At 35.1% G+C, this 25,104-nt stretch overlaps 4 protein-coding genes across 7 annotated transcripts; 1 reads left to right on the top strand and 3 right to left on the bottom strand.

The window, feature by feature from the left end:
• Nucleotides 1-278: 278 nt before the first annotated feature.
• On the top strand, nucleotides 279-6,254 carry si:ch211-59o9.10 (uncharacterized protein LOC561841 homolog). Its single transcript, XM_051884726.1, has 11 exons — nucleotides 279-425; nucleotides 777-1,024; nucleotides 1,142-1,196; nucleotides 2,025-2,532; nucleotides 2,610-2,761; nucleotides 2,833-2,904; nucleotides 3,014-3,137; nucleotides 5,338-5,444; nucleotides 5,535-5,656; nucleotides 5,729-5,828; nucleotides 5,912-6,254. The coding sequence occupies exons 2-11, from the start codon at nucleotides 843-845 to the stop codon at nucleotides 5,969-5,971; spliced, it is 1,482 nt and encodes a 493-aa protein (XP_051740686.1). The 5' UTR covers nucleotides 279-425; nucleotides 777-842; the 3' UTR covers nucleotides 5,972-6,254.
• lyrm5b (LYR motif containing 5b) lies at nucleotides 6,245-8,216 on the bottom strand. 2 transcript variants are annotated; one of them, XM_051884727.1, is made up of 3 exons: nucleotides 8,128-8,216; nucleotides 7,905-7,985; nucleotides 6,245-6,601 (listed from the first exon to the last, which is right to left on the bottom strand). In XM_051884727.1, the coding sequence occupies exons 2-3, from the start codon at nucleotides 7,947-7,949 to the stop codon at nucleotides 6,392-6,394; spliced, it is 255 nt and encodes an 84-aa protein (XP_051740687.1). In that variant the 5' UTR covers nucleotides 7,950-7,985; nucleotides 8,128-8,216; the 3' UTR covers nucleotides 6,245-6,391. The 2 variants fall into 2 exon arrangements, with proteins under 2 accessions (XP_051740687.1, XP_051740689.1); XM_051884729.1 differs by having other exon boundaries at nucleotides 7,905-8,006; nucleotides 8,128-8,169.
• Nucleotides 8,217-9,325: 1,109 nt separating this feature from the next.
• On the bottom strand, nucleotides 9,326-19,190 carry nedd1 (NEDD1 gamma-tubulin ring complex targeting factor). Of its 2 annotated transcripts, none has more exons than XM_051883882.1 (17): nucleotides 19,029-19,190; nucleotides 18,309-18,452; nucleotides 16,757-16,851; nucleotides 16,565-16,681; nucleotides 16,305-16,445; nucleotides 15,355-15,584; nucleotides 15,063-15,264; nucleotides 13,756-13,909; nucleotides 13,488-13,619; nucleotides 13,345-13,389; nucleotides 13,149-13,253; nucleotides 12,872-12,916; nucleotides 12,621-12,775; nucleotides 12,341-12,524; nucleotides 12,154-12,262; nucleotides 10,179-10,245; nucleotides 9,326-10,068 (listed from the first exon to the last, which is right to left on the bottom strand). In XM_051883882.1, exons 2-17 carry the CDS (start codon nucleotides 18,442-18,444, stop codon nucleotides 9,964-9,966), a joined length of 2,022 nt encoding a protein of 673 aa, XP_051739842.1. In that variant the 5' UTR covers nucleotides 18,445-18,452; nucleotides 19,029-19,190; the 3' UTR covers nucleotides 9,326-9,963. The 2 variants fall into 2 exon arrangements, with proteins under 2 accessions (XP_051739842.1, XP_051739840.1); XM_051883880.1 differs by having other exon boundaries at nucleotides 12,603-12,775.
• On the bottom strand, nucleotides 19,105-24,944 carry sh3gl3b (SH3-domain GRB2-like 3b). Of its 2 annotated transcripts, XM_051883884.1 has the most exons (11): nucleotides 24,682-24,933; nucleotides 22,557-22,625; nucleotides 22,368-22,440; nucleotides 22,139-22,282; nucleotides 21,918-22,051; nucleotides 21,513-21,671; nucleotides 21,215-21,318; nucleotides 21,032-21,123; nucleotides 20,903-20,935; nucleotides 20,722-20,796; nucleotides 19,105-19,936 (listed from the first exon to the last, which is right to left on the bottom strand). In XM_051883884.1, the coding sequence occupies exons 1-11, from the start codon at nucleotides 24,724-24,726 to the stop codon at nucleotides 19,728-19,730; spliced, it is 1,137 nt and encodes a 378-aa protein (XP_051739844.1). In that variant the 5' UTR covers nucleotides 24,727-24,933; the 3' UTR covers nucleotides 19,105-19,727. The 2 variants fall into 2 exon arrangements, with proteins under 2 accessions (XP_051739844.1, XP_051739845.1); XM_051883885.1 differs by lacking the exon at nucleotides 20,903-20,935 and having other exon boundaries at nucleotides 24,682-24,944.
• Nucleotides 24,945-25,104: the final 160 nt, after the last annotated feature.

Below are 25,104 nucleotides of genomic sequence, written 5' to 3' on the forward strand. Positions count from 1 at the left end.
TCTCATTCTAGAGAGCATTTGATTGGACAAAATTGTGTAGTGCAGGATATCATCAAATTATTTTATATATATGTATAACATATAAGACTGAATGAACGTACATGTAACTTGAATTACATTTATGTGAAATGGTTTATATCAATGAGCATGTTCAAATTAATTTTAAGAAAAAAATAACTAAACAAATGACAAAAGCTAAACGCGTTTGATATTTTAATAAAATAAGGCTTTTTCTTTATGTGAGAGTAATAAAAATATTAGGATCCTTTAAATGCAAACCCAGCTATCCATGTGCCGGAAGTGGCGTAACCGGAAAAAGCCCCAAAAATTCTATGGCGGTGTTTTCCATTGTGACTTCGCTAATCGCTAATGCGGTATCTAAGCGAAGATTTTTGTTTTTCGTAGTGGTATGATTGGTAGATATGGTGAGTAATGTTAACGTATTTCAATTCCATAGTAAATCCTTGGAGTTTTCGTAAACTATGGACATACGATGTTAATGTATTTGCTTGCTAACCGGTTACCAGCTTCTTCGATTAAACGTTGAATCTAACCTACTGCATCACAGGTCATTTGAACACTTCAGTACTGTTGTTTTCTTGAATGCCTGTTAGTGGATTTCACGAATAACTAATTCACTAGCAAGGAACTGTACGTTTTAGCATGCCAATAAGATATTTTGTATACAATGTTTACATGTAAAGGGAGCGTAATTACATTACAAAGCCTTAAAGAGGCTTTTATTTATCTTCCTGTACTGCTTTCCCTCTTCTTAGACTCAACAGCACAAAGTCTGTCAGCTATAGCCAAAGTACAAACACATCAAGCCATATTCAGGAGTGATGGATGACACACAGGAAAGCTCGGACTCAGAGGCCGTTGGTCCTCTGTACAGTTTCCGGATGGAGCCAAACACTCCGGACTCCCTGAACAACGCCTGTCTGTTGAATGAGAGCGACTACCTGTTAGAAGACCCTGGACTCTCCCATGAATTCTCCTCCACTTTTGTTCCAGAGACCCCTAGGTACCATTTCACTTGTAGATATATTGATATAAATGATTTGTATTTGGCATGTAATAGACAAGGCATCAATTCATATCAATGAGAATATGAAAGAAAGTATCTAACTTCACTTTACAGCCCACTGACTCACACAAGAAAACGACATTCCCAAAAAGATGACGACAAAAGTGTGGTAAGAGGAAAAGGGCTATGTTCAGAATCCCATACTACTATACTAATCTATTTCTGTAGTATGTAAACTATGCAGTATTCATACAATTTTTGGATGTTCTTCTACAATTGCTAAAATGTACAGTATGCAGCAGAGAGTATTGTATCCCACAATGCAGCGTGCTTGACCTTTCATTTCCAGCACTACCAAGAAATGAAGGAATATGACATTTTTAAAAATGTTTTAAAATAGCAAAACAACAATTTGTGTATTATATAAAATACAAAATAACCATTTTATGTTATATATAAAAGTGCAAAACAACTATTTACTTACAACATTACAATTTTACAATAAAAAAATACAAAATATTTATTAAATGAATTAAAAATGCAAAATAGTCACTTATAAATATTATATAAAAATGCAAAATAATTTATTTATAAAATAAAAAATACATTTTTCAATAAAAAATGCAAAATAACCATTTTACATATTAAAAAATGCAAAATAATTTATTTACAAAAATAATGTGCATATATATATATATATATATTATGATTAAAAATGCCAAATATTATATTTATTTTATTACATTATTATTCATCATATTATTATTCTGTTTAATTACACATGTAATATGTAAACGTTGACGTAATTACTTGAAATAGGGAATTATTAGTACATAATACCGCAGTATTGTTTCAAATACTATTTTTAAAAATTTGTAAGTAGTATGCAATTTAGAGAAGTATGCCTTTTCAGAATTCTAGTATTCCATTCTAGAAGATTCAATTCAGATTTTGAAATTGTATTCATGCTCGATTAAAACATTGCTCTTAATTGTAGGCAGCATCGTCCTGTTCGGATGGGAAGAAATGGGAAAGACGAGAACACATTCCAGGATACCTCAGCACCACTCCAAGCTCCCAAAGAAAAATGAAGCGGCGCAGACTGGAGGACTCAAATGCAAGTGCACTGCGTGGATACTCCGGCTTTACGCCGGGAGCAAATGGATTTGTAACGGCCTCGTCTCTTCTACCCTCTGATTTTACATGGTTGGAATCTCCACGTCCAGCAACCTCCTCCGCTTCTCAGGTTTCTGCATCTTGCAAGCCTTCATCCTCAGCTGGGTCTTCCACATGTGCACTGGATCAAACTAGCGATCCAGTGTATTTAACCGAGCTGCTAGTGACGGGTCGCACCTCTAAGCAAAAGACACTAAACACAAGCAATGGAAGGGAACAGAGACCCAAAAAGAGCATCAATAGCAAGACCAGATCTAAAGCCTCTAAAAGTACAACAGCACACTCCCCTTTACTCGCCATAGAGGATGACGCTTTACTGCTGGATGCAGGTACAGATGACCAGGACCCACACGTTCGGATATTGCTCATTAACCTTTCTATAATGAGTCTTTCTGTTTGTTTATAGCAAAGAGAATGCAAGGACCATCAAGTTCACCTGTATGTCCGATACCAGAAGATATTGTCATCATAGAGGATGACGCTGATGATGTAGCAGTTGAGAGCATGGTCCGCTCTGTTCAGATGGCTGAGGATGAGGCGTATGCCAGAAGCCTTCAGGTACGACTCGCTTTCCTGGTCCTTATCAAGAAACGATAATGTGACTAACTCTGTTATTCTGGTGTATGCAGGAACAGTTTGATATGGAGGAGCGGATGGAGCAGCAGAGGCAACAGAGCAGTAGAAACCACCACAACCATATGGTCAGTTGGGTTTTTTACTTTATTCATATTGCCAATTTTTTTATCTGCGCACTGTGAACTATGGTGCTGTGATCATATGCAAACAAAAAGTGATGCAGATTTCATGCAGGTTGATCCCTATGTTGGCTTGGGCTGGATCTCTCCTTGGGCCTCATTGATGAACTCGGCATCATTCTCACACGGACCCTCCGAGCTTTCAGAGCTACAGCAGGCCATCTTTGGAGAGCAACCCCGTAAGCTACCATAGATCATATCACATACCCAAATAGAAATAATTTGATTCTGTCCTGATGATTTCATTTGAATTAAAGAATATATATATTTTAGGGCTGTCGATTTAACGCGTTAATTTAATGAATTAATTATGGGGGAAAATAACGCGTTAAAATTATTAACGCATTTAACGCACCCGCCCCAGACCTACGTGGTTCATCTTACATTTCATAAAGTTGATTGGTGACGAACATGAATCAGGGCAACAACTCACTGTGTGATGTAGCCAATAGAATGCAGTTAGATGCCCCTAAAATTCAAGATATGGGGCAAAAATGCCCCTGTATGAGTTTTTGTCTCATATTCAGGCTATATCATGATATAGTTAAGGAATATCACATGAGTAATGAGCGCAGTATAAGACGAGTGCTGTGTCCCGAATAGCACAAATCGAATGAATGAATGACTCAATGACTCATTTGGACATTTACCACCACCTACTGGCTGTTTTAGTTTCTAATTTAGAGTATAATCTCATTTTTAAAAAAATTAATATTTCCATATTAATAAAAAGAAAAAAAACAATTAAAGGTATAGTTAACCCAAAAATGAAAATTCTGTCATCATTTACTCACCCTCATGGCCATTGAAGCCTAAAAGTTTAGGTGTAATAAATTCTATGTTGAATCAAATCAAACCAAATATTTTTTTAAGGGTGCGTTCACACTTGTAGTTCGGTTCGTTTGGTTCATTTGATTAGCGTTCAGATTGGCAATTTTATTACCGAACCAAAAGATACCGAACCTAAAGGCATAGGGATACGTTCACAACCTGATTGGTCGGATTTTATGACGTATTGCCTATTCTGAGACTAAACTTGCCGAACATCCAAAACAACGCTGTGTGCTGAGGTAAATGCACTTGTTGTGTGTGTAGCCTCCATGTGATGTTATTTTGGCCAGCTGGGAACTCGTGAAGAGCTCATAAAATGTATAAAGGAGTCAAAACAGCAGCGGGAATCCCTCCGTCACACACACAAACGATCTGCTGCGTGGAGATGCGTGTCTGATGCCTGTGATGGGCAAACTCGCGACTATGACAAAAAACCGATATGCGTGAGGATTCTGTCGTTTTTATGGTATCATCTTCCTGTTTTTGGTTCGATTACATGTCTTTGGTCCATGCACCAGAGTTTGTTTGGAAGCGGACTGAGACCCATCTTTTCAGTGGTCTCGATCCGCTTGTTTGGTGCGCACCAGGGTTCGGATGGCAGCGTTCGCACATGTTCAAATGAACCACACTAACAGAGCAATCGCACCAGGGTTCGTTTTAATCGAACCAAACATGACAAGTGTGAACGCACCCTAAAGGTACTTTTTGTCATGTCTATGCTTTTAATGCTGTTCTCATTTAACACAATAATGACTGTAAATGATCTTTTGGGGGTAATTTCTCAGCCACATTTGTGCAATTAATTTGCGATTTAATTAATCGCCACATCGTGTAATTAATTAGATTAAAAATTTTAATCACCTGACAGCCTATATATAATATAAATAAATAAATAAATAAAATATATATATATATAATATATACACACACACACTGCTGGTCAAAAGTTGGGTTCGGTAAGATTTTTTAAAAATGTTTTTGAAACATTTGTTTGATCTAAAATACTGTAAAATCAGTAATATTGTGAGTAATATATAATCAGTAATATATACAGTAAGTATTATGACAATTTAAAATAAGTGTTTTATTTTGTAATGTTAATGTAATTTATTCTTGTGATGCAAAACTGAATTTTTAGCATCATTACTCCAATCTTCAGTGTCACATGATCCTTCAGAAATCATTCTAATATGCTGATTTACTTCTCAAAAACATTTCTTATTATTATCAATGTTAATTTTGCAGAAACCAAGATACTTTTTTTTTTTTTTTTCTTAATTTCTTAAAATTTCTTAATTCTTAATTCAGATTTAGAATAGAAAATTTAAAAAAACAGCATTTATTTAAAATACATATATTTTATAATGTTATTAATGTTTTTACTATCAATTTTATGCATCTTAACAAATAAAAGCATTAATTTCTTTCAAAAAAATGAAAGAATCTTACTGACCCCAAACCTTTGAATGGTAGTGTATGTGTGTATGTATGTATGTATATTTATTTCTTTATTTTTTAATATATACATTTAATCTTTGAATTGGACAGGCAGACAACAGGGACGCCGGCAAACCAGCAGAACACATAATTCCCGGCGCAGACAGCCTCGCTTAGAAACAGACTTATTTGATGACAGCCAAGGAAATAATTATGAGGTTTGAGTTATGCTTATTCACAGAAATCACATGCTTGACTATAATTATTGCATGCTTCCTCATCTCTGATATTATTCATTGCTTTATAAGGCTCTTTTAGCTTTCGAGGAGCAACAAGGTGCTGTAGTATCCAAGAACACTCTGACTAAGGCCGAGATCGAACGGCTGCCCGTAAAAACCTACAATCCCGCACACAGTGCAGGAAAGACAGAGTAAGTCTCAGAGCCGGATGCCACATAAGAGATTTCCCATAATGCAATATTTTAATCATAATCTCCTTGCAGCTGCCAGATCTGTTTCAGCGAGTACAAGGCGGGTGAACGACTCAGGATGCTTCCATGTCTCCACGATTACCACGTGAAATGCATCGACCGCTGGCTAAAGGTCTGGCTCACTTTAACAACACAATCCCATTATTCATTATACAAAGTCGCGTTTTTGCTAATCATTTTCCGCTTTTCTTACAGGAAAACGCCACCTGTCCCATCTGCAGAGCGGATATATCAGAATGTGGTGGTTTTTCTTGAGCGCACACAACTTCAGGACTCAGTATCTACCTCACAGCTGGTCATGTGACTCCCTATTTGTCTTTTAAACAGTCTTATTTTGAGTGTTATTTAACGCTTTTTAAATGCATAATATTGTCTGATGTTCAAACCAGCATAAGGCACTGCCAAGCAACTGTATTATTTAGAAAGATCCTTCTAAAACATATCAGATGTGAATTTAACACCAGTGGCAACAAATCGACATTGTTAGCAATAGCGAAACTTGCATTTATGATTTTCAAATAAAATCACTTTCTATACATTTTTGCCTGTTTTTTATTGTAATAATGACAATTTTTGTAATGTAATTAGGAGAATAAATTATACATGTAGCTGTTTACAGTCATACTATCGCTATTGTTTATGTAAATGACAGGCACGCGCAGCATGAGATTTTATTCACTCTGTTTCATAATATCGTTGCTTCAAAGCTCTGTACTTCCGGAGGTAATACAGCGCTTCGAGCTCTTTCACCACAAATTCTCCTCGGCTGATGAGCTCTTTGATCTTCTCTGGGTCTCGCACATCTTTATTCTTGGCAAAAGCAGCCCTCAGTCTGTGTCTGAAATAGTCAGCTCCTTTTGGATAGTCCCGTCCAAGAAACAGCAACTTCAAGCAGAAGAATCATAAGACAGGATTATGACTTGACTTTCTACTGCCTGGAGTCACACATACCCCTATACTTTGTTTATTTTCATAATATAAAAGAAGACGGTGACTTGATTTAAAGCATTAGTTCACCCATAAATGAAAATTCTGTCTTTATTTACTCGCCTTTGTGACTCTCGTTCATCTTCAGAAAACAAATGAAGATCTTTAATGAAATCTGAGAGCTTTCTGTCCCTCCATTGACAGCCTGCGCAACTACCATTTTCAAGCCCTCGCATTGGAGATTATTATTTTGTAATTAAAGTGTTAAATTATGCAAACAAAGGACTTGTTGCTTCATAAAATTGAAGTTAAACCAGCTTTCAGATTTCACTAAAAAGATCTTCGTTTGTTTCAAAGATGAACGAAGGTCTTGCAGGTTTGGAATGACATGAGGATGAGTAATGTCAGAATTTTAACTTTTGGGTGAACTAAACCTTTAATAGTATTTGATAGACTGGGGCTAGTTGTCATTGTTTACTACAATTAGCCTTTTTCCCCACTTCCGGGTTGTTTCCGGCACTCGGCATCGCAGGGTAAATTTACTTCCGGCGACGTCTAAACATAGGTTTTGTTGTAGAGACTACATTAAATATATATTTTTGTGTTCCCATTTGTTCAAATAGCAAAAGGAAAAACTCCACAATAGTGTTTTCACAACTTTCAAAAGAGGAAAAAAATAGAGAGAGATTGATAACGGCAGTCAGAAGAGAGAAATATGTCAATTTGAGCGTCACTCCCACAGCGGGTATTACAAACACCCTCACAGCAGCGTTAAATAGTTTTTTGTAATTTGATGCAAAGCTAATATAATACAAATTATAAAGTTATAAATGTACATAATTTAAAAAAAAAAAAAAAAATGAAAATATAAAAAACTTTGCAGGATTTACGATGCTGATGACCGCTAAAACGCGTCATCACAGTCTGTAAAAAAAAAGCTATTTTTGAGTAGATATTTTTGGAGGTCGTTTTGTGTATAGACTACATAAGTAGTAGTAGTAGTAATAATAATTTTCACTGCAGCTGCCCCCAAAAATAAAATAAACGAAATAACTGCAAAAGAAAACACTGTGTAATTGGACTTTGACTCAAAACCTTGTAGACACTAAGATTACAACCCCTGACACAACATTGTAACAATTTTAAATTTCAAGTTTACCTCAAAATTACAACGGACTGAATCGACATTCATTAAGGAAAAATATCCAGACGCACGCACACGCACACTGCATTTAAAAGCAGAAGGGGGCAGTATACTCACAGTTTTGTACAGTTGCACTACCTCTGCTCGGAGTGGCTTGGCCATTTCCCAGTGATTATTCTGATCTCAGCCAAACACAACCTGCGTATAAACACAGCTGACCTGTTGCGTCTCATTCAAGGTTTTTCAAAGCAGACGGGGATAAAATTTAAAGACGGGATAATGATAAGCTTTACGCTGTAACTGAAAACTAAAACAAAAGAGTTGTTTTTAATCTACTTACTTGCTAATGTGTCATATTGCCCTTTGGACGCTTTGAAAAGATCAGCAGAGTGTTACATCTGCGGTCGTCGAAAGCATAGTCAAAATAAAAGTCCTCAAAACTTTGATACACTTGCTGGTAAAAACAGTATGTTATTGCTAATATTAGACGTAAACACAATACATGATATTTGTTTGAAAATATTAAATATACTCACCACAGACATTTTAGGTTTATCAAAATAAAATTAAAGGGTTAGTTCACCCAGAAATGAAAATTATGTCATTAATTACTCACCCTCATGTCGTCCCACACCCGTAAGACCTTCATTCATCTTCAGAACACAAATTAAGATATTTTTGATCAAATCCAATGGCTCACTGAGGCCTGCATTGACAGGAAGATAATTAACACTTTCAGATGCCCAGAAAGCTACTAAAGACATATTTAAAACAGTTCATGTGAGTACAGTGGTTCAACCTTAATGTTATGAAGCGACAAGAATACTTTTTTGTGCGCCAAAAATAACAAAATAGTGACTTTATTCAACAATATAGTAGAATGTGCGACTAGTGATGGGCGATTTCAAAACAATGCTTCATGAAGCTTCGAAGCTTTACGAAACATTTGTTTCAAATCAGTGGTTCAGAGCGCCAAAATCACGATTTCAGTAAACGAGGCTTCGTTACATCATGTGTTTTGAAACTTTAATAGTTCACATGAATTTGGCAGTTTGATACACGCTCCACTGATTCGAAACAAAAGATTTGTAAAGCTTTGAAGCTTCATGAAGCAGTGCTTTGAAATCACCCATCACTATATTGTTGAATAAAGTTGCTATTTTGTTATTTCTGGCACACAAAAATTATTCTCGTCGCTTTATAATATTAAGGTTGAACCACTGTAGTCACATGAACTGTTTTAAATATGTCTTTAGTAGCTTTCTGGGCATTGAAAAAGGGAGTGTTATTGCTGTCAATGCAGGCCTCACTGAGCCATCGGATTTTATCAAAAATATCTTAATTTGTGTTCCGAAGATGAACGAAGGACTTACGGGTGTAGAACGACATGAGGGTAAGTAATAAATGACAGAAATTTTATTTTTGGGTGAACTAACCCTTTAAAGGTAAAAACAAACCTAGCGCTTGACATAATACCTTTTCTTATGCTACAGTCATGCTTGTAGTGAAACAGCAACAAAACAGAAAACAGCTACACGTGAATGCAGAAATAATTTATTTAGGCCAGTCCATGGGAAGACACCTTACTAATACAGATTAGGGGCACAGTGTTACAGGACAATGGTTTTAAGTTAGTCTTTTGCTTTTTGTTGCCAAATGCACTGCCAAGATCGTATGAAACTGATTCAATAGAAATGTCATGTATTGAAGCACTAGCATTCACACAATCTCCATACACACCTTTAGAAGCCGCAAAACATTTCTGCTCTTACACAAAATGACCAATGTCCTTTCATTTTTGGCATTTGGTTTGCAAAAATAATTACAAAGGAGCACAATTCATAAGTGGCAAAATCCACGCTGGGATGTTTCTTCACTCTACCACATTCATGCAAATATATGTCATTTTTCCTGTAAACTAGTCAGGATATACAAAACACACCTTGGAGAAAAACAAAGTGTTCTCTTCCTTGCTATTTGATTTTAAGGCATATAAATCTTACAAAAACACGCTTTATAACCTGAAACAAATACAAAATTGTGTGCCAATATGACAAATGGAAAAGCAGACTGTGAGCGTTGGTCTGCAGAGTAAAGGCACTAGTAGAAACTTGAGCTACTATCTGTCCTCTGATTGCGGACCGCTGCAGTGGGAGACGCGGGTCCATGGATGTCTTTAATAATTGGCTCGCAGTCGTTTGTTTTCCTCTCTCAGTCTTTCTATCTCCTCCACGAGCGAGTCATTCACTGAGTACTTCTCAATCAGACCGTGGATTTCATTCTGTAAAAGAAAGGTGACACTATTAAAGGGGTGTAATATTTATTCTTACCTTTTATTTTTTCTAGCTATTTAATTATGGATTTGGTTGGTTAAATAAAAACCAAAAGTACCAGCTGAATATAGAACTGGCGAACCATCTCCACCTGTAGATTGATGATGTCTCTATGACAGGTGTCCCTGGAGGAAACAAAAATAATGTGAGTTAGTCTAATCAGTGATCTATAAATGACTAATAAATACATAATGAATATATGGTTTAATTAATGTGCTATATATATATATATATATATATTTAATAAATTTATTCAAATTCTGTATATTTCCTACCTGTTAGACAGGTAGGAAGGCCACAGGTAAATATGACATTTATTATAATGGGTTTATGAGAAGATTGTTTTAAGTTCACTTAAATTAAAAGTTGGTATTTTTTTAAAGCCTAATAAATGTTGACATTGACAGCTTTTAGTTATACTGTAATGCTGAATGTCTATAATTAATATAAAAAATAAAAAAAAATCAATTTCATAGAGACCAGTGTTAGTATCAAGTGATACTGACCTTCATTCATTAAAATATGCCATTAAATAAATATTTAAAATATACTGTCTTTAAGTTAGGTTGGAGAGTAATTATTACAATATAAAAAGATTAAAACTACAATGTTTTTAATCATGATTAATTACAGAAAAAATGTGATTAATTAGTTAATTTTTTAATCGATTGATCGATTGACAGCACATATATATATAACATTTTGTTTTAATTTTACTTTTTGTTAAAGATTCAGTCATTTTGTTTATTTATTAGTTTTATTATTTGTTGTATTTGTATTAGTTTTTTTAATATGTCTATACAGTTTTTTTAATTCATTTTTACTTAAGTGTTAGTTTTAGTTATTTTAAAACTAAATGAAAATGAGAAAAGTTTCCTTGGCAACTAGCTGAAATAAAATAAGTTTAAGGTTTTTTTAATATTCTATTTTATTTCAGATAACGTTTATTTTTCTGGTTTTAGTTATGTATACACTACTGTTCAAAGTTTGAAGTCAGTAAGAAATTAATACTTTTATTCAGCAAGGACATATGAAATTCATCAAAAATCACAATAAAGACATTTATAATGTTTTTAAAAAATTCTATTTAAAATAAAAGTTGTTCTTTTGAACTTTCTATTTGTCAAAAATAGAAAAAAAACGTATCATAGTTTGCACAAATATATTAAGCAGCAACTTTTTCAATGTTGATAATAATAATAATAAATGTTTCTTGAGCACCAAAATCATATTAGAATGATTTCTGAAGGATCATGTGACACTGAAGACTGGAGTAATGATGCTGACAATTCAGCTTTGCATCACTGGTATAAATTACATTTTAAAATATATAAAAATTGTCTGTGATCTCTAAGGGTGCGTTTACACTTGTAGTTCGTTTCGTTTGGTTTGTTTGGTCCGGACCAAAAAGAAAAAAAGAAAAACATTTAGTCCTGGTCCGATTAGCGTTCAGATTGGCAATTTTATCACTGATCCCAAAGATACCGAACCTAAAGGCACAGGGACACGTTCACAACCTGATTGGTCGGATGTTATGATGTATTGAGACGGAAGTTATCGAACATCCAAAACAATGCTGTGTGCTTGGATAAATGCGCTTGTTGTGTGTGCGTAGTTTAAATATGATGGTATTTTGGCCAGCTGGGAACTCGTGAAGAGCTTATAAAATGTGTAAAGGAGTCAAAACAGCAGCGGGAATCCATCCGTCACACACACAAATGATCTGCTGCGTGGAGACGCGTGTCTGATGCCTGTGATGGGCAAACTCACAACTATGACAAGAAAAAACTATATGCGTGAGGATTCTGTCCTTTTTAGGATCATTTTCCTGTTTTTGGTTCGTTTAGATGTCCTTTGGTCCATGTTGTGTTCATATGTCATTCGAACCGCACCAGAGTTCGTTTGTTTGGTGCGCACCAGGGTTCGGATGGCAGCATTCACACATGTTCAAATGAACCGCACTAACAGAGCAATCACAAATAAAGTGTGAACACACCCTAAATGACTCTAACGATAAATAAGTGGTAACTCACCTAAAGTCCTCCAGTGCCTCATGGATCATGTTACGGACAAAGTTCATCTGAACGGAGGTGAGTGGAGCTCCACGGCCCTCGGCTCCAGATTCGACTGCTGCTGCTAAAGCTTTAGATCAAAACATCCGTCACACATTGTGTCTCATTGAAATGACTTTTAATCTAATTGTGGCCCATTCAAACATACCGGGTGCAGCTGCAGGAGGAGCTCTGTTGACAGGCGAATCATAGGTGAGCTGGGTGGGCAGATCTCTCCTCTGACTGGCCTCAGGTGTGTTGAATGGCTGCGTGGACTGAACGCGTGTGCTCTGAGCAGCAGGTGGCGTGGTTATGGCATCATACTCCTGGCGGAGGCCGTTATTCTTCTCAACCTGTCAATAATCCAAAGAAAAAAAAGTTGACTTCATGAATACAAAAATGGGTTGGATGGTGAACAAAACGAGTTGGACCTTGGTGCCATTTTGTACATCAGTCTGTTGTGGTGGGGTAGTGATGGGCTCCTCCTCTTTGATTGGTGGAGGAGTCTGAACCACAGATGGGCTGTAGCAGCGACTGCCTGGAGTACCCAATGGGGTCTTCCTCTGGGACGACCCACCAGGGAAATGAGGTAGGTATTCAAAGTCTAGTAACACAGGAAGTGCTTATGTTGGTAAAGGTAAATAAAACCATGTTGTTTTGCTCATTAGAGTTTATTAAAATGTAGTTTGCACAAACTTGCCTTTCTTTCCACTTGATACATCACTCAGTCTATGTCCTTTGTAATCTAGAGAGATATGGTTTAATTAGTATGTAGTTTTAATGCTGTAAAATCTAACATAAAAGTTTGTTTACATAATATCAATAAATATGTCTCTATGTGTCTATACACATATTTATACATATATATGTGTGTGTGTATATGTATATATACACACAGACACACACTTTTATGTTAGATGCAATTATTAAATATATAGGCCAAAGCTGTAAAAGAGAGGTTGGAAAAGTTCCCTCACCGTCTCGTACAGGTGAAAAGATGTCCAAGCTGTTTCTGCCGACTCTGAACCGGTCTGTGTTGTGCTGGCCTTCTGCTTCCCTCGAGAACACGTCTATACTGCCTCCTAGATGCCGAACAAACATTGAGACATGTAATCATTACACGGCATATTCATAATCTCTTGAACTCTGCCATATATGATTGAACATAATCACCATTTCTTGAAGTTGGAGTATCACCAAAACCATGTGCTTTGAATCCTGCAGAGAGGATGGAAAAGCACATTTTGGAACCATGAAATGACAATACACTGGACAATACATGAAAAATGCAAAAGAAGCAACATCAGTGATTTTACCGTCATTAAGTGGGGAGAAAATATCCAGGTTTAGGCTGTTCCGACCTATGCTGCTAAATTTCTCCACATTGGGCAGTTGATCTTGACTGTGTTGTCCCTCTGCCTCTCGGGAGAACACCTCACCTGCAGTGCCTATAAAAGACGACATATTCAGTACCAATAAAACCATTACAAAAGCTATAAACAAGATTTTATATGATAATTGAGCTGACCAAATATGACTGAATACGAAATAAAACCTTTTATAGCAATAAAGGAGAAGGTTGACCTGTGACTTGGGCTTGGCCATCTCCAGGAAATTCAGAGCCAGGCACACTGGGTGGGACTGTAGATGTTGGAGTGGAAGGTCCCGTCTGCTGACCACTCAGTTTTACTGAAACCCGCTTATTTGATTGAGATGTCTTGCTGGATGTTTTAGTGGACTGTGGAAACAGGGCCGGTTTTTAATATACATTATAGTCAGAAGTATTCAGAAGTAAACATTGTTGAAAATAGGGGCAATATTTGATTTTCAAAGGAAGCGTGTATTTTTTTTAGTAATTAAATAAATAAACGAATTAATTAAAACTAATGAATTAAAATTTCTAATTTCTCATAATTTCTCATAATTTGAATAATTAAATTTTCCTAGAACAGATTTTTAAAACTATATCAGATGTTACAAAAAATGTCAAATAAATAAATACATTTCATTTAATTAACATTTTAATTAATTCAAACAAATGAAATAAAAATTCTAAATTCATAAAAACACAATGCATACTACATATTTTAATCAATTAATTAAAACATATTCTCCATCCAAACAATTTGAATAATTATTCCTAGGACAGGAATTTAAAAAACAAAGCATTAATTACAATTTAATTAAATTAGTTCAAACTAATTAAATAAAAATTCTTAATTCATATGAAATGCATGTTACATACTTTAATCACTTAATTAAAACATTTTTTCTATCAAACAATTTCACTAATTAAATATCCGTAGAAAAGATTTTTTTAAATTACATCAGATGTTGCAAAAAATGTAAAAAGAAAATTAAATACAATTTAAGAAATAATTATACATTAATTAAAAATTTAATTAAGTTGATTAAAACCAATTTCTAATTTCATATAAAATGCACTGCATGTTTTACACTTTCATCAATTAGTAGAACAGAATTTTTAAAGCTATATCATCAGACATATATACATATACACATATACACACACACACACACACATAAATATATTATATATATATATATATATATATATATATATACACATATATATATATATATATATATATATATATATATACACACATACATACATACATACACACACACACACACACATACATACATATATAATATATATATATATATATATATATTTTTTTTTTTTTTTTTAGTGTATGTGTTATTTTTGTCCCCATGTTTTGAATGTTGTCCCCCATATTCATTCATTTCTGTTATAGTGATATGGAGATAAGTCAGTTTAACAAAAACAAACACTACCTCGCATGAAACATGAAGGGTGGTTCTGTAGAAATGTGATTATGTACACAAAACGGCGACAGCTGTACCTTTAACTTGGAGGTGGAGTTCTGGAAGCGAATGCATGTCACTGACGTCTTGTGAGCCGTGGTGATTTTGATCGGCGCACTGAGGTTTCTCAGATCGTACAGGTAGATCCTGCCCTGCGTTGAGCCCACAACCAGTCCAGCCCCATCTGGGGTAAAATCAATGGCTGTGAGTGGAGACTCCACCTGCTTATTACGAAACACCCTGTGGGGATACGCACACATTAAATTGATTAACAAAATCCAACTCCAATGTCCAAAATGCATACTAAATGAGATGATTTTTTTCTCTTACATTTTGCTGGAGGTGTCATAGCAGACGATCTTCTTATCAAGCCCCACAGTAATGAAGAGCAAATCATTGGCTGGGGAGAAGGCCAACCCTGAACATGGGGCTTTGTGCGCCCCCTCGAACAAGTGCAGCTCCTTTTGAGTGTTAGCGTCCCAGAGTGCCACAGAGCCACTGTCAGATACAGTGCCCAGCAAAGACCTCTTCACCAGCGAGTACCTCAGATCATGGATTGGCTGGAGAGAGATCACATGGTGTATTTTATATTAGGACTGCACAATTAATTGAAATGAAACTGAAAACAGATATGGCTTAGTGTGATTATCAATTGCAAAGGCTGATAATTATTTCACATTCAATCTCCAAATTAATGTAGAAACAACATAAAGACAGTTATATTTTAAATATTTGATCTAACAGATCTAACATTAATAACAGTGAGTGATTTTCTTTTTCTTTTGTTATTTGATTAACATTAATAGCAGACTGTAGCAGGTTTATTAGGCTGCTGTCACTTTAAGTACTGCCACACATGACGTGGATCTGATACACATTTTCTCACAACTTTTTGAGGAAATTTAAGACTTTATTTAACTCATTTAAGACACTGCTTATGAGGATACTCGACAAAACAGGCATTTTGGCATAATTTTGTTTGTTTTTGTCCGTTCAAGCACAAACTCAATGCGGCCGTGTGTTCTGCCAAATAATGCTACCTATCAGATTGTGCTTCCAACATTATATTTAATTAAATAAATTATCATTATAATTAAATATATTAACATATAATTAAAATTATCATTATTATTATTTCATATAGATATATAATCACTATATAATCACAAAATTTAGGGATAAACTGTGCAGCTCTACAAACAAGCAGAGCAAACCTGGAACTTAAAAAAATATGTTACCTTTTATAATATTTTGTATAGCTAAATAGACGTCAAACTCACCACATTTGGCCCATGGCCGAAGGGTTTGCTGGACAGGTTGGTTGTGATACTGTGGAGGATGATATCTCCACTAGTGGAGCCTGATGCTATGTAGCTATCGCCGCCATTAAAAGACACACACGTCACTTCCTCCTTGTGGTCCTATACAGAAAGGAAATGGATTAAGATGTAGATGTCTGTCTAGTAGATCATCTAAACCATCCCCCGAGTGTCTTTTGAAACTCGCAGTGAAATATGCAAGATACATGGCTACTAAGTACCTTAAGGGTTCGGTGCAACCTTTTTGTCTTGAGGTCCCAGATATTGACACTGTTATCCAGTCCTCCACTGACCAGGAACTGTGATGTGGAGTTCAGACTGACACGGGTTTGTTTTTTCTATAAACAAAAGGCCATTATTAGACACACATAACCAAGATATATTGAGATATGATACCAAGTTTGTCAGCTCACCCCTTCACCCAGCTCCATCACTGGAACCGGTGACGACTTGAGACTGGAAACCACCAGCTTGTCCCCTATACTGCTGGCACTGACCAGGTACTGATCTGAAAGCTGTCAAGGCAAAGCCCTTTCATCGATGAAATAATAAGAAGATGAAATGCTCTGTTATTAATAAATATGCACCATGTTTCTCCAATTGAGGGGTTTTTAATCTTTTAGATGCCACAAATATGATCATCCTCATGTATCCTCATCATAAATTTTAAAAGGCAGCTATATATTTTCATGTATAAAGACCACTTAGACTAATTTAAATTGGTATACAATATATTTAAAATATATCTAGTTTCTATCAAGTTATATTAAATGTTCTTTCTACTAGTACTGTACTCTTATATGCATTATTTATTATTTTAAACTATATTTATTTTATTCTATATATTTTTATTTTTTATTTATTATGTATTTATTTTGACAATTTTATTTTGATATCATTTATTAATTATTTATGTATTTATTTTAAAGTCGACATGAAATAGAAGTTGCGAGTCTTTTCTGCCCCATTGTGATGTACGCTGCCGTTCAAAAGTTTATTTGGTCTAAAATACAGTAATATTATGAAATATTATTACAATTTTTCTATTTGAATATATTATAAAATGTAATTTATTCCTGTGATGTCAAAGCTGAATTTTCTGCAAGTTAAAATATATATATATATAAATAAATAAAATTAATACTTTTATTCAGCAAGGATGCATTAAATTGATCAAAAGTGACAGTAAAGACATTTATAATGTAACAAAAGATCTCTATTTCAAATAAATGCTGTTGTTTTGAACTTGTACACAACTGTTTTCAACATTTAAAATGATAAGAAATGTTTCTTGAGCAGCAAATCGGCATATTAGAATGATTTCTGAAGGATCATGTGACACTGAAGACTGGAGTAATGATGCTGAAAATTTAGCATCATAGAAATGAATTACATTTTAAAATATATTCAAATAGAAAACAGTTATTTTAAATTGTAATAATATTTCACAATATTACTGTTTTTACTGTATTTTGGACCAAATAAATGCAGCCTTGGTGAGCAGAAGAAACTTCTTTTAAAAAGATTTAAAAAAATCTTACAGATACCAAACTTTTGAACGGAATAATAAATAATAATAACAAATACTGCAATATTCTATTAAACAAAAATTGTCGATTTTGATTTTATGGTGACTTTAATATTATTTTATTATTTATTTAATATATTTTACTACTTCTTTATATCAGTTTATTATTTATTTACATTTTTACATTGTTTTTCTTTAAACTTTTCCTCATACTCCAGTTTGAAAACCCTTGGTCCAACCAATGGCAGACCAGGCAATTCTGTAAGGTGAAACTAGTCAGAGAAATTGCACACTTCACTTCGGTAAACATGGTTGTCCAAGAGAATATCTTTTCTAACAGATGCTACACACATGATCATGTCTTATGCATACAGGCATCATTGTGGGACATGTGAGTGATGCTCAAAAATGAGTGATTTCACAATGATAGAGGATACTGCTGCTGCTCCAGCACACTTGAGCCACTGGATGTGTGGCACTGTGAGGGTTGAACTGCTCCACCACCGTCATGGAGGTCGAGTCCCAAATCTTCAGACAGTCACCTGACGACACCAGCCGCGTGACGTCCTCCATAGCAACGGCTGTCGGGAGAAAAAAAGGTGGACAGCTGTCAGGCGCGCGACACTACTGAGTTTGACACGAATAATACATGCTTCACTTCAAGAAAAAACAGTACAGGGGAAAATAGTGGGAAAAATAACCATGAAATCCCATTGTGCTGCACTTTAAAGTGTTGTTTTGGCAATTTTGTTACTTTTTATGATTAGAAACACACTAAAAGATGACACTTTTTTGGACAGCAAATTATCTGTACATTAATTTATGGGGTTATTATTGGTCTGGCGTATTATTAAGAGTATGAATTGTGCCATAACTATGCTTAAAATATTCTCAATGACTCTGACTACATTATATTCAAGTTAGCCAACAAGCAATGCAGCTAGTTCATGACAATCCTGTTTAAAAAAAATAATCAAATCCAGTTACATGAGTAAAGTGACTTTAACAGACAATTCTGACAAAAAACATTTAGAATAAACCCGTAACGCTCGTTAAATGTCTTTTCTTCTCCAATTCGCACTTATTTGTTGCTTTTCGCGTTGTTGTGCTAATAGTTTCTGCATTCATCAGCTGATTAGCAACAGCTAGCTACTTACCCTTGGTTTAGACTATGAAAAGTGCGGAAAATTTGAACGCTATGCTGGTAAACACTTCACAATACATCCACGGCGATTGAGTAAATGTATCCTTTTATTTGAAAGTAAAACTTTGTCATATCAACAGAGTTTGAACATCCGTGGCTCCTGTAAGGAACCGCCACTACGGCACGCCGCTTGGCTCAAAACAGGCAAACATTCGGAATTACAGCAACGCCAGTGTGGGAAGGGCAACAAGATGTCATTGAGTTTCTGTGGCAAAGTTTGCATTAATAAACACGCCTGAGAAGGAATATGCGTTCAAATATTTGTAGTGCTCTTAAATATCAAGTAAACATATGTTATTTTACAACATTAATAGTGAGAACATTGGATATTTATACACTAGCAGATTGTAATGCAGTTCAGTGGACATTGGGATTCATTTCATTAACATTTATAGTGCACGTATAACATAAAGGATCCTTAAGACTTTAATATAGCAGCATATTTATTTAACATCTTTAGATTCTTAAAAAAAAATCATCAAATAAGGAATACAAGGCTGGGTAGATGATTTGCATAGTGATGATACAGATAAAAATATACAGCAAGGGCTCAGAAGTGCTTGACACATTAACCTTTATCAAATAATCAAAGTTTCTGAATCTCCAAAAACTGGAAAAGTTCATGTTGTCCAGCTGCAGTGCTTTCCCGCTGTCATTGTGGCAGAGGTACAAGGACTTTGACGTAGTTCATGGGAAATAAGCCAGACTCCCCTCTGTTCATACCCTCACACCAGTTCTCATCAATCTGGCCCGTCAGAATGATGATGTCACCCTCCTTAAAGCCCAGCTCTCCCTGGTTTTCTGGCTGGAAACTGTAAAGTGCCCGACAGCAAGGCTGGTCCAAGGGGTAAGCGCTATCATCTAGCACACATTAGGAAAATAAGCTTTATTTTTACAGCTTCTGTCCCAAGATTAAGGTCACTTTACAGCAAAAAAATGAAAACCGAACAGACACATTCTAATTCTAACAGACACATTTAATACAAATATGCAAGTTTTCATTCTTTATATAAGTGTTACTATTATATTAATTATTATTATATTATAAATTTAATATAGAAATATTTAATATTTAAACTTCTAAAAACTGAAAGAAGCACTACATAAACTGAATAAAAAAATAGGATTAACTCATATTTATTTTGACCTGTCCTTATTTATTAAGTTTTTTTCATGTTTTTTTAAAGATGTCTCACAAAGACTATTTAATCAAAAATACAGTAAAAACAGTAATATTGTGAAATATTATTACAATTTAAAAGAACTGTTTTATATTTTCAGCATCATTACTCCAGTCTTCAGTGTCACATGATCCTTCAGAAATCATTCTAATATGCTGATTTGCTGCTTAATAAACATTTCTTATCATTATCAATTTTGAAAACAGTTGTGCTGCTTAATATTTTTGCGGAAACCGTGATACTTTTTTTTTTTTTTCAGGATTCTTTTATGAATAGAAAGTTCAAAAGAACAGCATTTATTTAAAATAGAAATCTTTTGAAACATTATAAATGTCTTTACTGTCACCTTTGATCAATTTAATGCATCTTTGATGAATAAAAGTATTAATTTCTTTTGAATGCCCTGTATACATACAGGGCCGCCAATTTTAGACATTTTCTTGGAAGCAAAATTATCTTACTCACTGTTGCTGGTTGGCATGTCTGTTGTTTGAGATTTAATGGTGACTTTATCAGGAGGGTGAACCACAACCGGGGCATCTGTTAAAGTAAGATTAAAAGACATTAGTAGCAAAGCTTGCAGGGGTACTTCCAACTACCAAATAAAAAGAGTGAGAGTTTGTGTATCACATTTAAAATTACTTGCATTTTTCACTCAAAGCTTCAGTGATCTCAGTATCTGTGGTACATAATATAGTATTTCAGCTCACAGAGAATTCAGAAACAGTTTGTAAACAGTTCATGTTTAATCTAATCAAATAACCTATTACCACACCTGATGAGCATGAGGAAAATCCATAAGTATCTGTGTAGCAAACTGATTTAGATGCAAATTCCCTTTTGGGTTGATTGCTTGCGTCTGTTATCCTACACACAGGGAAAAAATAAGAGGGCACATTAAATGAAATCAAGGTTAGTACAGGAATTCTGACTTCTATGGACTAATCATGATTCTAACCTGCTCTGCAAATTGCTCCTGAGATTTTCTAGAATCTGGCATGACTGGCGGTGATAGTCTATTACTGCTCCTAAAAGACCTGAGAGGTGTTGCATCCGTTGTACCTAAAACAAAATGTCAAAAGATCAATTTAGTAATACATCATTCGAAACTGTGAAGGGCCAACTTTTATTTTTGTAAACTCACAGTAACACCAAAATGTTGTGCTTTTATAAAACAAAGAAAACAAACTCAAAATTTATGTCACGGCCAATACTTTTGGCCATGGCTGTATTTATATATATATATTCTAACTTACATCTCTCTCTAGGAGATTACACATGCTTCTCTCAGCCAGTTCTTTGGATTCTTCAAACTTTTCGAATGCTTTCTTAATTTCGGAGTCTGAAATCTTTCCTTTACGTCTCTTCTTGTAATCAAAATCTAGACGGCGACCTTCAAGTTTTCTCAGATGATACTGACAACCAGAAAAAGAAGGAAAGCTATGGTTAGGTCTTCAGTCACAACAAAAAATGCATACTATTTTCACTTCAAATGCTCTGAATATATTTAAAGTCACACAATCACAACATTACACTAATGCTTTTATGCTGTGGATTAAATGCATCTGCAAAATGACGGATAATCTGAACATTAGTAAATTAAAGCCAGGTATACAAATTATACCATCATGCCCATTTACTACATTATATTCAATACTGACCGCAATTTCCTTCAGCTCTTTTTGCTGCAGGGACTGCAGAGGATCAATGAAGGTTCGTTTGACTCGCACATCCATACAGTCTCTTGCCTGCGCTACTTGTTTCAACGCCTCTCCCATTTCAAGCAGAGCATAACCTACAATTGTAACACAACTCAAAAGTGGTATTTTGACATTTTAAAGCAGTAAAAAACATCGTGCTTCATTCTTTGTCTTAAACATACCAAAACCAGACTCAGCTCCAAGCTCATTGCCATAGTACAACATGCAGTCTCCCAGAATGCCCTCTGTCTGTGGATAGCCACTAGCCTTCACCTGCCCACGCATTTTGGACACTGTGTTGAGCATGCTGAGCTTTGCTCTGTATGCTTGAAGAACAAAAAAGGAGAATAAGTGACAAAAATCACTAACTAAACCTAAAAAAATAACCTTTATTATTAAATATATAAATACCTGGGTTTGGTTGAAGATATCCTATAGTTTTTGGAACAAGGTCGAGAATCATTTTGTGGGTAATATCAGTTTTCTACAATAAAGCAATCAATAAAATAGACAAAGAAAAAAAAATCTTTTTGATGCATCCAGATCTTTAATATTTCAAATATACTATTTTATTTATTTTGTTGGGATTGATATGTATACCCTTTCCATGATGAGGAATTCCTCATCCAGTTTTGTTCCTTCAACTCCATTGATCTTTTCTTTTAGCAACTGTAAGGATAATGAAAGTTGGAAAAAAATCTAATATTACTTATTTGTTGAGTGGACTTGTGAGTTAAAGGGATAGTTCACCAAAAATGAAAATGCCGTCATCATTTACTCACCCCCAAGTAGTTCCAAACCTGTATGAATCTCTTTGTTCTGCTGAACACAAAGGAAGATATTTGGAAGAATTTCAGTAACCAAGCAGATCTCGCCCCCCATTTACTACCATAGTAGGAAAAATAAAAAATAATTACTATGGTAGTCAATGGGGGGGCGAGATCTGCTTGGTTACTGACATTCATCCAAATATCTTCTTTTATGTTCAGCAGAACAAAGAGATTTATACAGCTTTGGAACAACTTGGGGGTGAGTAAATGATGACAGAATTTTCATTTTTGGGTGAACTATCCCTTTAAGATATGTGATCGGACTCAATTACTACTTTGACACACAATAGCTTTCATAAAAAATAACTTCTATGTTATGAAGACTATTATGTGTTAAAATAGTTACTACTCTGTCTGTAGTGTCCTTAATATCATGAGTAGTGACTATTTCAACATATAATAGTCTTCATAACATTTAAGATATGATATTAAGGACACTACAAAAAGAGTTAGCTTATAATTGCAATATTTACACAATCATATGATAAAGAGTGGCTGATCCAATCACAACACAATCCAACATCTACAACATTTCAAAACAAAACCAGGAAATCCGCAAGCCTTGCCATTTTTAACACATTGTGATGACTGAGCATCTGTTTCCTGTGGTTCATAAGCAAAACTGTTTATGAAGGTCAGTTGTTTGGCCAATGAGCCCAAAACACTAAGAGGATTCAGATCACCATGAAGGAATCGAAAGAATGTGACCTTGGAAAATGTGCTTTGGTGACTTGAGGACCTAGAAACTGTCCCTAATACTGTAAACAAAACCTCCAGGAGTGAATAACCAGGCTTTTTAAAAAAAAAAAAAAAAAATTCCAATAGATTTTATTATCACAATAAACTTGATATGAACAAAAACAATAGCAGATAGTAAGTGGACTTTGGATCCAAGAAACAGACAACACCCATGTGCATGTTTCTCACTAGTTTTCATTTTAGCACACACAGTCCTCAAACCTCTGCAGTAACACTGACTCAGCAACACAAGGTGAGAAGGACGTGTTTGATTAAATAAATTGGGAGAAGCACAGTTCTAGTGTGGAATTACTGAAATTAAACATTTACATTTTACATATAATTTAATGCCCTTTATATTTTAATATTAGGCCTACATGTTTCCGTCATCCTTGGTGGTTTTGAACACTAAGACAATTCATAATTAACGATTAAATGGGCCGTCAGACTCAGGTCACACACGGTTGGCTACAGTTGCTCTAGATGTGATGAACAGAGAGAAAGTCCTATAAATATCCGCGAATCGGTTCCTTTGAACGCATTGTTTCAAAGAATCGGTTCAAAAAATCAGATCCGCCGATTCTTTACGCCGTGAGGTCATCGTCAATACATGGCACATAATTAACGACATACGTTTTAACGATATAATTTTAAAGGTGTTCATTGTACTTTAAAATATATCTCGGGTCTGCCATGATTCAGTTCAGAAAAAAAAGTCATTTACAACCTTAATAAAACTTGCATTATTAACTTCTCTAAAACGTTTTGCACTCTTCAATAAAATACAGCTCTGTTTTTATGTCAATTCGTAAACATAAAATATTTTTATATGTAACTTTTTTTATGTAACATTGCTGTTCTCGATAAGGTTCCCGGTTCAATGAATCGAGTTGTTCACTCGAGAACCACCGGACCGATTCAGTCCGACTGATTCATTAAAAAGAGCCGACTCAAAAGAACAATTGATTCACGATTCGGGCATTGCTATTACAATATTCACGCAGTCAACAAACGCGGAATGTCACAAAAGTATTAAAACTCTTTAAAGCCGCGATTTAAAGCGCTGTTAAAGTGCATGTCCTTCAGGGCTGTATCATTCTAAAGAAATGACTCGAAACAAATCTTGTTTGCATCGTCGCACAAAAGCTTCGTATTACCTGACTCGCTTTGTGAAACTGTTTCTTCAATCCGGCCACTGACATTCTTATCCGCGTTCGTCCTCAAATGTTTCACATGAACAAACGTGTCGGGATGGTTCAGTCTATGTACTATCTCTGCCCGTGAGTCCACATTGCTCTCCACCCTCTTCCGTCCGTCGCAATGTATACTGTTATTTTGCACCTTGGGACATTGCCCAGATTTGATTGGTGGGGCTGTACTGAGATCCTGCAGCTATGACGGTTCTAGAGGTCACTCATCGGTTACTGGCATGTATATACTGCAAGAATTTCACTAGAAGGCGATACAGACGATAGGTTTTGAAGATGTAGGGCAGTGATAGCCAACATAAAGACTTGTATTCTGAAAGTTTCCATAAATAGCCTACAGGAAAGAGTTTTCACTTTTTACTCCAGTAAATT

Source organism: Ctenopharyngodon idella, chromosome 24, assembly GCF_019924925.1.
Source record: "Ctenopharyngodon idella isolate HZGC_01 chromosome 24, HZGC01, whole genome shotgun sequence".
Lineage (NCBI taxonomy): Eukaryota > Metazoa > Chordata > Actinopteri > Cypriniformes > Xenocyprididae > Ctenopharyngodon > Ctenopharyngodon idella.

What these genes read in the sequence shown, in the direction of transcription:
- sh3gl3b (XM_051883884.1), bottom strand. Translation starts at nt 24,726, where the DNA reads ATGTCAGTGGCCGGATTGAAGAAACAGTTTCACAAAGCGAGTCAG. An exon ending in ATATCTTCAACCAAACCCAG is followed by an intron (nt 22,283 to 22,367) that starts GTATTTATATAT and finishes TTGTTCTTCAAG; the next exon opens with CATACAGAGCAAAGCTCAGC. An exon ending in AGGAGCAATTTGCAGAGCAG is followed by an intron (nt 21,124 to 21,214) that starts GTTAGAATCATG and finishes CCCTGTGTGTAG; the next exon opens with GATAACAGACGCAAGCAATC.
- si:ch211-59o9.10 (XM_051884726.1), top strand. Translation starts at nt 843, where the DNA reads ATGGATGACACACAGGAAAGCTCGGACTCAGAGGCCGTTGGTCCTCTG. An exon ending in CGTATGCCAGAAGCCTTCAG is followed by an intron (nt 2,762 to 2,832) that starts GTACGACTCGCT and finishes TGGTGTATGCAG; the next exon opens with GAACAGTTTGATATGGAGGA. An exon ending in GAAACCACCACAACCATATG is followed by an intron (nt 2,905 to 3,013) that starts GTCAGTTGGGTT and finishes GATTTCATGCAG; the next exon opens with GTTGATCCCTATGTTGGCTT.
- nedd1 (XM_051883880.1), bottom strand. Translation starts at nt 18,444, where the DNA reads ATGGAGGACGTCACGCGGCTGGTGTCGTCAGGTGACTGTCTGAAGATT. An exon ending in AGTGTGCTGGAGCAGCAGCA is followed by an intron (nt 16,852 to 18,308) that starts GTATCCTCTATC and finishes GACAGCTTTCAG; the next exon opens with ATCAGTACCTGGTCAGTGCC. An exon ending in TGGCCAAGCCCAAGTCACAG is followed by an intron (nt 13,620 to 13,755) that starts GTCAACCTTCTC and finishes CGTCTTTTATAG; the next exon opens with GCACTGCAGGTGAGGTGTTC.
- lyrm5b (XM_051884727.1), bottom strand. Translation starts at nt 7,949, where the DNA reads ATGGCCAAGCCACTCCGAGCAGAGGTAGTGCAACTGTACAAAACT. An exon ending in TAGTGCAACTGTACAAAACT is followed by an intron (nt 6,602 to 7,904) that starts GTGAGTATACTG and finishes TTCTGCTTGAAG; the next exon opens with TTGCTGTTTCTTGGACGGGA.